A 15128-nucleotide genomic window follows, 5' to 3' on the forward strand; every position below is an offset into this window, starting at 1 on the left:
CAGTTTTGAATATATTCAATGACCCAGCCTCGACTGCTGTCTGGGGAAGAGAATTCCAAAGATTAATGACTCTCAGAGAGAAAAAATTCCTCCTCATCTCTGTTTTAAATGGGAAACCCCTTATGCTCAAACTGTGCCCCCTAGTTCTAGATTCCCCTGTGAGGGGAAACATCCTCTCAGTATCTACCCTGTCAAGCCCTCTCAGAATCCTATATGCTTCAAGAAAATCACCTCTCATTCTTCTAAACTCTAATGAGTATAGGACCAACCTGCTCGACCTTTCATCATAAAACAAGCCCTTCATCCCAGGAATCAACCTGGTGAACATTCCCTGAACTGCCTCCAATGCAAGTATGTCCCTCCTTAAGTAAGGAGACCAAAACTGTACACAGTATTCTAGGTGCGCTCTCACTAATGCCCTGTACAGTTATAGCAAGACTTCCCTACTTTTATACTCCATCCCCCTTGCAATAAATGTCAACATTCCATTTGCTTTCCTAATTACTTGCTGTGCTTGCATGCTAACTTTTTGTGATTCATGTACAAGGACACACAGATCCTATTGTACTGCAACATTCTGCAGTCTCTCTCCATGTAAATGATATTTTGATTTTCTATTCTTCCTGCCAAAGTGGGCAAAGAACAAAGAAAATTACAGCACAGGAACAGGCCCTTCGGCCCTCCAAGCCTGCGCCGATCCAGATCCTCTATCTAAACCTGTCGCCAATTTTCTAAGGGTCTGTATCTCTTTGCTTCCTGCCCATTCATGTATCTGTCCAGATACATCTTAAAAGACGCTATCATGCCCGCGTCTACCACCTCCGCTGGCAATGCGTTCCAGGCACCCACCACCCTCTGCATAAAGAACTTTCCACGCATATCCCCCCTAAACTTTTCCCCTCTCACTTTGAACTCGTGACCCCTAGTAATTGAATCCCCCACTCTGGGAAAAAGCTTCTTGCTATCCACCCTGTCTATACCTCTCATGATCTTTTACACCTCAATCAGGTCCCCCCTCAACCTCCGTCTTTCTAATGAAAATAATCCTAATCTACTCAACCTCTCTTCATAGCTAGCGCCCTCCATACCAGGCAACATCCTGGTGAACCTCCTCTGCACCCTCTCCAAAGCATCCACATCCTTTTGGTAATGTGGCGACCAGAATTGCACGCAGTATTCCAAATGTGGCCGAACCAAAGTCTTATACAACTGTAACATGACCTGCCAACTCTTGTACTCAAGACCCCGTCCGATGAAGGAAAGCATGCCGTATGCCTTCTTGACCACTCTATTGACCTGCGTTGCCACCTTCAGGGAACAATGGTCCTGAACACCCAAATCTCTCTGTACATCAATTTTCCCCAGGACTTTTCCATTTACTGTATAATTCACTCTTGAATTGGATCTTCCAAAATGCATCACCTCGCATTTGCCTTGATTGAACTCCATCTGCCATTTCTCTGCCCAACTCTCCAATCTATCTATATTCTGCTGTATTTTCTGACAGTCCCCTTCACTATCTGCTACTCCACCAATCTTAGTGTCGTCTGCAAACTTGCTAATCAGACCACCTATACTTTCCTCCAAATCATTTATGTATATCACAAACAACAGTGGTCCCAGCACGGATCCCTGTGGAACACCACTGGTCACACGTCTCCATTTTGAGAAACTCCCTTCCACTACTACTCTCTGTCTCCTGTTGCCCAGCCAATTCTTTATCCATCTAGCTAGTACACCCTGGACCCCATGCGACTTCACTTTCTCCATCAGCCTACCATGGGGAACCTTATCAAACGCCTTACTGAAGTCCATGTACATGACATCTACAGCCCTTCCCTCATCAATCAACTTTGTCACTTCCTCAAAGAATTCTATTAAGTTGGTAAGACATGACCTTCCCTGCACAAAACCATGTTGCCTATCACTGATAAGCCCATTTTCTTCCAAATGGGAATAGATCCTATCCCTCAGTATCTTCTCCAGCAGCTTCCCGACCACTGACGTCAGGCTCACTGGTCTATAATTACCTGGATTATCCCTGCTACCCTTCTTAAACAAGGGGACAACATTAGCAATTCTCCAGTCCTCCAGGGCAGCCTCACATTTTCCCACATTATACTCCATCTGCCAAATTTTTGCTCCATCACTTAATCTATCTCTATCTCTTTGCAAACACTTTGTCCTCCTCATAACTTGCTTTCCCACCTATCTTTGTATCGTTCCCAAATCTGGCTACAATACACTCATTCCCTTCATCCAAGTCATTAATATGGATTGTAAATAGTCGCGGCCCCAGCACGGATTCCTGTGGAACTCCACAGTTTGCCAACCTGAAAATGCCCCATTTATCCCAACTCTCTGTTTCTTGTTAGCCAATCCTCTATCCACATTAATATATTACCCCCAACACCTTGAGCTCTTATCTTGTGTAGTAACCTTTTATGTGGCACCTTATTGAATGTCTTTTGGAAATCCAAATACACTACATCTACTGGTTGCCCCTTATCCACCCTCCTTGATACATCCTCAAAGAATTCTGATAAGTTTGTGAAATACTATTTCTTTTTCAACAAAGCCATGTTGATGCTGCCTGATTGCTTATGATTTTCTAAATGTCCTGCTACTACTTCCTCAAGAATGGATTCTAGCATTTTCCCAATGATAGATGTTAGGCTAACTGGCCCATAGTTTCCTGTTTCCTTTCTCCCTCCTTTCTTGAACAGAGATGTTACATTTGCAGTTTTCCAATCCACTGGGACCTTTGCAGAATCTAGGGAATTTTGGAAGATTACAACCAATGTATCTGTTATCCCTGCAGCCACTTCTTTGAAGACCCTTGGATGCAGGCCATCAGGTCCGGGGGGCTTGTTAGCCTTTAGTCCCATTAGCTTTCCTGGTACTTTTTCTCTAGTGATAGTGATTGTTTTAAGTTCCTCCCTCCCTTTTTCTTCTTGATCTTCCACAATTCTTGGGATGCTTTATGTGTCTTGTACTGTGATGCCGTATAGAAAATACTTGTTCAAAATAACTGCCATTTCCTTGTTTCCCATTATTAATTCCCCAGTCTCACTCTTTAATGGACAAACACTTACTTTAGCTACTCGCTTCCTTTTTATATATTTGGAGAAGATTTACTGTCTGTTTTTTTATTTCTTGCTAGTTTACTTTCATAAGAAATAAGAGCAGGTGTAGGCCCTTGAGCCTGCTCCACCATTCAACTAGATCATGGCTGCTCTCCTACCTCAACACCATTTTCCCACACTATCCCCATATCCCTTGATATCTTTAATATGTAGAAATCTATTGATCACTGTTTTGAACATACACCACAGCTCTCAGGGGTAGAAAATTCCAAAGATTCACCACCATCTGAGTGAAGAAATTCTTCCTCATCTCAGTCCTAAATGGCCTACCTCTTATTCTGAAACTGTGACCCCTGGTTCTAGACCCTCCAGCCAAGGGTCCTTTCTGCATTCACCCTGTCGCGCCCTATAAGAATTTTGCATGGTTCAAAGAGATCACCTCTCACTCTTGTAAACTCTAGAGAATATAGGCCCAGTCTCCTCAATCTCTCCTCATAGGACAATCCCACAATCCCAGGGTTCAGTCTTCATTGCACTCCCTCTATGGCATGTACATCCTTCCTTAGGTAAGGAGACCAAAACTGTACACAATATTCCAGGTGCTGTCTCACCAAGGTTCTATACAATTGCAGCAAGACTTCTTTACTCCTGTACTCAAATCCTCTTGCAATAAAGGCCAACATCCCATTTGCCTTCCTAATTGCTCGCTGCACCTGCATGTTAACTTTCAGTGGCTTATGAACAAGGACACCCAGGTTCCTTTGGACATCAACACTTCCCAATCTCTCACCATTTAAGAAAAACTCTGCATTTCTGTTTTCCCTATCAGAGTGGATAACTTCACATTTTTCTACATTATATTCCACCTGCCATGTTCTTATCTACTCACTTAGCCTGTCCAAATCCCCTTGAAGCCTCTTTGCATCCTCCTCACAACTCACGTTCCCACCTAGTTTTGTGTCATCAGCAAACTTGGAAATATTACATTTGGTGCCCACATATAGATTGTGAATAGCTGGGGCCTGAGCACTGATCCTTGCAGTACCCCACTAGGCACAGCCTGCCAACCTCAGAATGACCCGTTTCGTCCGAATCTCTGTTTTTTGTCCGTTAACTAATTCTCAATCCATACCAGTATATTACCCCCAATCCCATGCACTCTAATTTTGTTTACTAACCTCCTGTGTGGGGCCTTACCATACTCTAATTTCTGCCTCTTTTTTATTGGGCATCCTCTGCTGGTTTCTGAACTTTTCTTAATCTTCTGCCCTACCAGTAGTCTTTGCTGCAGTGTACGCCTTTTCTTTCAACTTGACACCATCCTTATCTTCCTTCGTGAGCCACAGTTGGTACATCCTTCTCATAGAGGTTATGGTTCTCTCTGTTTCTCATTGATACAGTGCAATATGATATGGCAGAATGTGATACAACATGACATGATACGATGCAATGTATAGGCATGTTCCCACAAAGATAAAGGATGGTACAGCCAAATCTAGAGCTCCCTGGTTATCTGGAAGCTTACAGGGTAAGTTAAAGCAGAAAAAGAAAGCTTATGACAATCACAAAAATCTTAATACTTTAGAAAGCCTAGAGGCGTATAGAAAGTGCAGGGGTAAAGTAAAAAAGGAAATTAGGAAAGCAAAAAGAGGACATGAAAAATTGTTGACAGGTAAAATCAAGGATAGCCCGAAGATGTTTTATCAGTATGTTAAGAGCAAGAGGATAACTAAGGAAAGGGTAGGGCCTATCAGAGATGTACAAGGGAATTTATGCATGGATGTAGAAGATGTGGACAGGGTTCTTAATGAGTTTTTCTCTCTGTCTTCAAAAAGGAGAGGACTGATGTAGACATTGCAGTAAAAGAGGAGGAGTGTGAGATATTAGATACGATAAGCATAATGAGAGAGGAAGTATGAGAGGGTCTGACATCCTTGAAAGTGGATAAATCGCCAGGGCCGGATGGATTGCATTCCAGGTTGTTATCAGATGCACTAAAGATCATCTTCAAACCCTCACTAGATACAGGAGCGGTACCAGACGATTGGAGGTTTGTGAACGTTGTGCCATTGTTTAAAAAGGGTGCGAGGGATAGGCCAAATAATTATAGGTTGGTCAGTCTGACCTCGGTGGTGAGTAAATTGTTAGAATCAATTCTGAGAGACAGGATAAATTGCCACTTAGAAAGGCACGGATTAATCAGGGATAGTCAGCATGGATTTGTTACAGGATGGTCATGTCTTACTAACTTAATTGAATTTTTTGAGGAAGTAACAAGAAGGATTGATGAGGGTAGTGCAGTGGATGTGGTCTACATGGATTTTAGTAAGGCATTTGACAAGGTCCCACATGGCAGATTGGTCAGTAAAATGAAAGCCCATGGGATACAGGGGAATGTGGCAGGTTGGATCCAGAATTGGCTCAGGGACAGGAAACAAAGGGTAGCAGCTGACGGATGTTTTTGTGAATGGAAAGCTGTTTCCAGTGGCGTTCCACAGGGCTCAGTGTTGGGTCCCTTGCTGTTTGTGGTATATATTAATGATTTGGACTTAAATGTGGGAGGCATGATTGGGAAATTTGCTGATGACACAAAAATTGGCCGTGTAGTTAATAGTGAAGAGGATAGCTGTAAACTCCAGAATTATATCAATGATTTGGTTGAGTGGGCGGAAAAGTGGCAAATGGAATTCAATCCAGAAAAGTGTGAGATAATGCATTTAGGGAGGGCAAATAAAGCGAGGGAATGCACAATAAATAGGAGGATATTGAGAGGGGTCGAGAAGTGAGAGACCTTGAAGTGCATGTCCACAGATCCCTGAAGGTGGCAGGATAGGTAGATAAAGTGGTGAAGAAGGCATATGGAATATTTTCCTTTGTTGGCTGAGCTATAGAATACAAAAGCAGGGATGTAATGCTGGAACTGTATAAAACGCTGGTTAGGCCACAGCTGGAGTATTGTGTACAGTTCTGGTCACCACGTTACAGGAAGGACATAATTACTCTGGAGAGAGTACAGAGGAGATTTACAAGAATGTTGCCAGGGCTCGAAGGTTGCAGCTATAAGGGAAGATTGAATCGGCCAGGGTTGTTTTCCTTGGAACAGAGGAGGCTGAGGAGTGACTTAATAGAAGTGTACAAAATTATGAGGGACCGAGATAGAGTAGACAGGAAGGACCTGTTTCCCCTAACGGAGAGGTCAATTACCGGGGGCACAGATTTAAGGTGATTGGTAGAAGGATTATAGCGGGTACATGAGGAAAAAGAGTTTCACACAGAGGGTGGTGGGTGTCTGGAATTCACTGCCAGGAACGGTGATGGAGGCAGAAACCCTCAATTCTTTTAAAAGGTACCTGAACATGCACCTGAAGTGCTGCAAGCTGCAAAACTATGGACCAGATGTTGGAAAGTGGGATTAGATTCGGTGGCTAGTCTTTTTTTTGGCCGGCACGGACACGACGGGTCTGAATGGCCTCCTTCTGTGCCATAATTATTCTATGGTTCTATGGTCCTAATGTCATATGGTGCGATATGATAGGATGCGATCTGTTACAACACAACTTGATATGACACAATGTGATACGACACAATGTGATACGACACAATGTGATACGATACGACGTGATACGACACAATGTGATACGACACAATGTGATACGATACGACGTGATATGACACGACGTGATACGACACAATGTGATACGACACAATGTGATACGACACAATGTGATACGACACAATGTGATATGACTCAATGTGATACGACACAATGTGATACGACACAATGTGATACGACACAATGTGATATGACACAATGTGATATGACACAATGTGATACGACACAATGTGATACGACACAATGTGATACGACACAATGTGATATGACTCAATGTGATACGACACAATGTGATACGAAACAATGTGATACGACACAATGTGATACGACACAATGTGATATGACACAATGTGATATGACACAATGTGATACGACACAATGTGATATGACTCAATGTGATACGAAACAATGTGATACGACACAATGTGATACGACACAATGTGATACGACACAATGTGATACGACACAATGTGATATGACACAATGTGATATGACTCAATGTGATACGACACAATGTGATACGACACAATGTGATACGACACAATGTGATACGACACAATGTTATACAACTCAATGTGATACGAAACAATGTGATACGACAAAATGTGATACGACACAATGTGATACGACACAATGTGATACGACACAATGTGATATGACACAATGTGATACGACACAATGTTATACGACACAATGTGATACGACACAATGTTATACGAAACAATGTGATACGACACAATGTGATACGAAACAATGTGATACGACACAATGTGATAGGATACAATGTGATACGATACGACGTGATACGACACAGTGTGATACGACACAATGTGATACGACACAATGTGATACGACACAATGTTATACGACTCAATGTGATACGAAACAATGTGATACGACACAATGTGATACGATACAATGTGATACGATACGACGTGATACGACACAGTGTGATACGACACAATGTGATATGACTCAATGTGATACGACACAATGTGATACGACACAATGTGATACGACACAATGTGATACGACACAATGTTATACGACTCAATGTGATACGACACATTGTGATAAGACACAATGTGATACGATACAATGTGATACGACACAATGTGATACGACACAATGTTATACGACTCAATGTGATACGAAACAATGTGATACGACACAATGTGATACGATACAATGTGATACGATACGACGTGATACGACACAGTGTGATACGACACAATGTGATACGATACGACGTGATACGACACAATGTGATACGATACGACGTGATACGACACAATGTTATACGACACAATGTGATACGATACGACGTGATACGACACAATGTGATACGACACAATGTGATACGATACGACGTGATACGACACAATGTTATACGACTCAATGTGATACGACACAATGTGATACGACACAATGTGATATGACACAATGTGATACGACACAATGTGATACGACACAATGTGATATGACACAATGTGATATGACACAATGTTATACGACACAATGTGATACGATACGACGTGATACGACACAATGTGATAAGACTCAATGTGATACGACACAATGTGATACGATACGACGTGATACGACACAATGTTATACGACTCAATGTGATACGACACAATGTGATACGACACAATGTGATACGATACGACATGATACGACACAATGTGATAAGACTCAATGTGATACGACACAATGTGATACGATACGACGTGATACGACACAATGTTATACGACTCAATGTGATACGACACAATGTGATACGACACAATGTGATACGATACGACGTGATACGACACAATGTGATAAGACTCAATGTGATACGACACAATGTGATACGATACGACGTGATACGACACAATGTGATAAGACTCAATGTGATACGACACAATGTGATACGATACGACGTGATACGACACAATGTGATACGACACAATGTGATACGATACGACGTGATACGACACAATGTGATACGACACAATGTGATACGATATGACGTGATACGACACAATGTGATACGACACAATGTGATACGATATGACGTGATACGACACAATGTGATACGACACAATGTGATACGACACAATGTGATATGACTCAATGTGATACGACACAATGTGATACGACACAATGTGATACGATACAACGTGATACGACACAATGTGATACGACACAATGTGATACGACACAATGTGATACGACACAATGTGATATGACTCAATGTGATACGACACAATGTGATACGACACAATGTGATACGATACGACGTGATACGACACAATGTGATACGATACAATGTGATACGACACAATGTGATACGATACGACGTGATACGACTCAATGTGATACGACACAATGTGATAATATGCGACGTGATATGACACAATGTTATACGACTCAATGTGATACGACACAATGTGATACGACACAATGTGATACGACACAATGTGATACGATACGACGTGATACGACACAATGTGATACGACACAATGTGATACGATACAATGTGATACGACACAATGTGATACGATATGACGTGATACGACACAATGTGATACGATACAATGTGATACGACACAATGTGATACGATACGACGTGATACGACACAATGTGATACGATACAATGTGATACGACACAATGTGATACGATACGACGTGATACTACTCAATGTTATACGACTCAATGTGATACGACACAATGTGATACGATACGACGTGATACGACACAATGTGATACGATACAATGTGATACGACACAATGTGATAATATGCGACGTGATACGACACAATGTTATACGACTCAATGTGATACGACACAATGTGATACGATACGACGTGATACGACACAACGTGATACGACACAACGTGATATGACACAATGTGATACGACACAATGTGATATGACACAATGTGATACGACACAATGTGATACGACTCAATGTGATACGACACAATGTGATACGACACAATGTGATATGACACAATGTGATACGACACAATGTGATACGACACAATGTGATACGACACAATGTTATACGACTCAATGTGATACGAAACAATGTGATACGACACACTGTGATACGACACAATGTGATACGATACGACGTGATACGACATAATGTTATACGACTCAATGTGATACGATACGACGTGATACGACACAATGTGATACGACACAATGTGATACGATACGACGTGATACGACATAATGTTATACGACTCAATGTGATACGACACAATGTGATACGATACGACGTGATACGACACAATATTATACGACTCAATGTGATACGACACAATGTGATACGACACAATGTGATACGACACAATGTGATACGATACGACGTGATACGACACAATGTGATACGACTCAATGTGATACGACACAATGTGATACGATACGACGTGATACGACACAATGTTATACGACACAATGTGATACGATACGGCGTGATACGACACAATGTGATACGACACAATGTGATACGATACGACGTGATACAACACAATGTGATACGATACGACGTGATACGACACAATGTGATACGACACAATGTGATACGACACAATGTGATACGACACAATGTGATACGACACAATGTGATATGACACAATGTGATACGATACGACGTGATACGACACAATGTGATACGACACAATGTGATACGACACAATGTGATATGACTCAATGTGATACGACACAATGTGATACGACACAATGTGATATGACTCAATGTGATACGACACAATGTGATACGACACAATGTGATACGACACAATGTGATACGATACGATGTGATACGACTCAATGTGATACGACACAATGTGATACGACACAATGTGATACGATACGATGTGATACGACTCAATGTGATACGACACAATGTGATACGATGCGACATGATACGACACAATGTTATACGACTCAATGTGATACGACACAATGTGATACGATACGACGTGATACGACACAATGTGATACGACACAAAGTGATATGACACAATGTGATACGACACAATGTGATACGACACAATGTGATATGACACAATGTGATACGACACAATCTTATACGACTCAATGTGATACGACACAATGTGATACGTCACAATGTGATACGACACAATGTGATATGACACAATGTGATATGACACAATGTGATACGACTCAATGTGATACGACACAATGTGATACGACACAATGTTATACGACTCAATGTGATACGACACAATGTGATACGACACAATGTGATACGACACAATGTGATACGACACAATATGATACGACTCAATGTGATACGACACAATGTGATACGACACAATGTTATACGACTCAATGTGATACGACACAATGTGAAACGACACAATGTGATACGACACAGTGTGATATGACTCAATGTGATACGACACAATGTGATACGACTCAATGTGATACGACACAATGTGATACGACACAATGTTATACGACTCAATGTGATACGACTCAATGTGATACGACACAATGTGATACGACACAATGTGATACGATACAATGTGATATGATACGACGTGATACGACACAATGTGATACGACACAATGTGATACGACACAATGTGATACGACACAATGTGATACGACTCAATGTGATACGACACAATGTTATACGACACAATGTGATACGATACAATGTGATACGATACGATGTGATACGATACGATGTGATACGACACGATGTGATATGACTCAATGTGATACGACACAATGTGATACGACACAATGTGATATGACACAATGTGATACGACACAATGTGATACGATACAATGTGATACGATACGATGTGATACGATACGATGTGATACGACACGATGTGATACGACACAATGTGATACGACACAGTGTGATATGACACGATGTGATACGACACAATGTGATACGACACAGTGTGATACGACACAATGTGATATGACACAATGTGATACGACACAATGTGATACGACACAATGTGATACGACACAATGTGATATGACACAATGTGATACGACACAATGTGATACGACACAATGTGATACGATACAATGTGATACGATACGATGTGATACGATACGATGTGATATGACACGATGTGATACGACACAATGTGATACGACACAGTGTGATATGACACGATGTGATACGACACAATGTGATACGACACAGTGTGATACGACACAATGTGATACGACACAATGTGATACGACACAATGTGATACGACACAATGTGATACGACACAATGTGATACGACACAATGTGATATGACACAATGTGATACGACACAATGTGATACGACACAATGTGATACGACTCAATGTGATACGACACAATGTTATACGACACAATGTGATATGACACGCTGTGATACGACACAATGTGATGCGACACAATGTGATACGACACAATGTGATACGACACAATGTGATACGACACAATGTGATATGACACAATGTGATACGACACAATGTGATACGACACGATGTGATACGACACAATGTGATATGACACGATGTGATGCGACACAATGTGATACGACACAATGTGATATGACTCAATGTGATACGACACAATGTGATATGACACAATGTGATACGACACAATGTGATACGTGTGATGTGATACTTGCGATGTGATACGACACAATGTGATACGACACGATGTTATGCGACACAATGTGATACGACACAATGTGATACGACACAATGTGATATGGTGCGATGTGAGATGACACAATGTGATACGACACAATGTGATGCGACACAATGTGATACGACACAATGTGATACGACACAATGTGATACGGTGCGATGTGAGACGACACAATGTGATACGACACAATGTGATACGATACAATGTGATACGATACGATGTGATACGATACGATGTGATACGACACGATGTGATACGACACAATGTGATACGACACAGTGTGATATGACACGATGTGATACGACACAATGTGATACGACACAGTGTGATACGACACAATGTGACACGACACAATGTGATACGACACAATGTGATACGACACAATGTGATATGACACAATGTGATACGACACAATGTGATATGACACAATGTGATACGACTCAATGTGATACGACACAATGTTATACGACACAATGTGATATGACACGATGTGATACGACACAATGTGATGCGACACAATGTGATACGACACAATGTGATATGACACAATGTGATACGACACAATGTGATATGACACAATGTGATACGACACAATGTGATACGACACGATGTGATACGACACAATGTGATATGACACGATGTGATGCGACACAATGTGATACGACACAATGTGATATGACTCAATGTGATACGACACAATGTGATATGACACAATGTGATACGACACAATGTGATACGTGTGATGTGATACTTGCGATGTGATACGACACAATGTGATACGACACGATGTTATGCGACACAATGTGATACGACACAATGTGATACGACACAATGTGATACGGTGCGATGTGAGACGACACAATGTGATACGACACAATGTGATGCGACACAATGTGATACGACACAATGTGATACGACACAATGTGATACGACACAATGTGATACGACACAATGTGATACGACTCAATGTGATACGACACAATGTGATACGACTCAATGTGATACGACACAATGTGATACGACACAATGTGATACGGTGCGATGTGATGCGACACAATGTGATACGACACGATGTGATATGACACAATGTGATACGACACAATGTGATACGACTCAATGTGATACGACACAATGTGATACGACTCAATGTGATATGACACAATGTGATACGACACAATGTGATACGACACAATGTGATACGACACAATGTGATACGACTCAATGTGATACGACACAATGTGATACGACTCAATGTGATACGACACAATGTGATACGACACAATGTGATACGACACAATGTGATACGACTCAATGTGATACGACACAATGTGATATGACACAATGTCATACGATACGACGTGATACGACACAATGTGATACGACACAATGTGATACGACACAATGTGATACGACACAATGTGATACGACACAATGTGATACGACTCAATGTGATACGACACAATGTGATATGACACAATGTGATACGATACGACGTGATATGACTCAATGTGATACGACACAATGTGATACGACTCAATGTGATACGACACAATGTGATACGACACAATGTGATACGATACGACGTGATATGACTCAATGTGATACGACACAATGTGATACGACTCAATGTGATACGACACAATGTGATACGACACAATGTGATACGATACGACGTGATATGACTCAATGTGATACGACACAATGTGATACGACACAATGTGATACGACACAATGTGATACGATACGACGTGATACGACACAATGTGATACGACACAATGTGATACGATGCGACATGATACGACACAATGTTATACGACTCAATGTGATACGACACAATGTGATACGATACGACGTGATACGACACAATGTGATACGACACAATGTGATATGACACAATGTGATACGACACAATGTGATACGACTCAATGTGATACGACACAATGTGATACGACACAATGTTATACGACTCAATGTGATACGACACAATGTGATACGACACAATGTGATACGATGCGACATGATACGACACAATGTTATACGACTCAATGTGATACGACACAATGTGATACGATACGACGTGATACGACACAATGTGATACGACACAATGTGATATGACACAATGTGATACGACACAATGTGATACGACTCAATGTGATACGACACAATGTGATACGACACAATGTGATACGACACAGTGTGATATGACACAATGTGATACGACACAATGTGATACGATACGACGTGATACGGCACAATGTGATACGACACAATGTGATACGACACAATGTGATACGACACAATGTGATACGACACAATGTGATACGACTCAATGTGATACGACACAATGTGATACGACACAATGTGATACGACTCAATGTGATACGACACAATGTGATACGACACAATGTGATACGACACAATGTTATACGACTCAATGTGATACGACACAATGTGATACGACACAATGTGATACGACACAATGTGATACGACACAATGTGATACGACTCAATGTGATACGACACAATGTGATATGACACAATGTGATACGATACGACGTGATATGACTCAATGTGATACGACACAATGTGATACGACTCAATGTGATACGACACAATGTGATACGACACAATGTGATACGATACGACGTGATATGACTCAATGTGATACGACACAATGTGATACGACTCAATGTGATACGACACAATGTGATACGACACAATGTGATACGATACGACGTGATATGACTCA

At 41.2% G+C, this 15128-nt stretch overlaps 4 protein-coding genes and 2 pseudogenes across 4 annotated transcripts; all 6 read left to right on the top strand.

Moving 5' to 3' along the window:
- Nucleotides 1-7189: 7189 nt before the first annotated feature.
- On the top strand, nucleotides 7190-8182 carry LOC137355630 (keratin-associated protein 9-7-like; the record flags this gene model as incomplete). The annotated part of the gene is made up of 1 exon (XM_068021004.1): nucleotides 7190-8182. A coding segment is annotated over exon 1 (993 nt), but the record flags the coding sequence as incomplete, so codon positions are not given.
- Nucleotides 8183-8248: 66 nt separating this feature from the next.
- On the top strand, nucleotides 8249-9178 carry LOC137355631 (mucin-22-like; annotated as a pseudogene).
- A 30-nt stretch (nucleotides 9179-9208) lies between these two features.
- On the top strand, nucleotides 9209-10132 carry LOC137355802 (keratin-associated protein 9-2-like; annotated as a pseudogene).
- Nucleotides 10133-10177: 45 nt separating this feature from the next.
- On the top strand, nucleotides 10178-12037 carry LOC137355632 (keratin-associated protein 16-1-like; the record flags this gene model as incomplete). The annotated part of the gene is made up of 1 exon (XM_068021005.1): nucleotides 10178-12037. A coding segment is annotated over one exon (1860 nt), but the record flags the coding sequence as incomplete, so codon positions are not given.
- A 1103-nt stretch (nucleotides 12038-13140) lies between these two features.
- LOC137355633 (keratin-associated protein 9-7-like) lies at nucleotides 13141-14037 on the top strand (the record flags this gene model as incomplete). Its single annotated transcript, XM_068021007.1, has 1 exon — nucleotides 13141-14037. A coding segment is annotated over one exon (897 nt), but the record flags the coding sequence as incomplete, so codon positions are not given.
- Nucleotides 14038-14088: 51 nt separating this feature from the next.
- On the top strand, nucleotides 14089-14973 carry LOC137355806 (keratin-associated protein 9-7-like; the record flags this gene model as incomplete). Its single annotated transcript, XM_068021339.1, has 1 exon — nucleotides 14089-14973. A coding segment is annotated over one exon (885 nt), but the record flags the coding sequence as incomplete, so codon positions are not given.
- Between the last annotated feature and the right edge of the window lie 155 nt (nucleotides 14974-15128).

Source organism: Heterodontus francisci, chromosome 43 (genome assembly GCF_036365525.1).
Source record: "Heterodontus francisci isolate sHetFra1 chromosome 43, sHetFra1.hap1, whole genome shotgun sequence".
NCBI lineage: Eukaryota > Metazoa > Chordata > Chondrichthyes > Heterodontiformes > Heterodontidae > Heterodontus > Heterodontus francisci.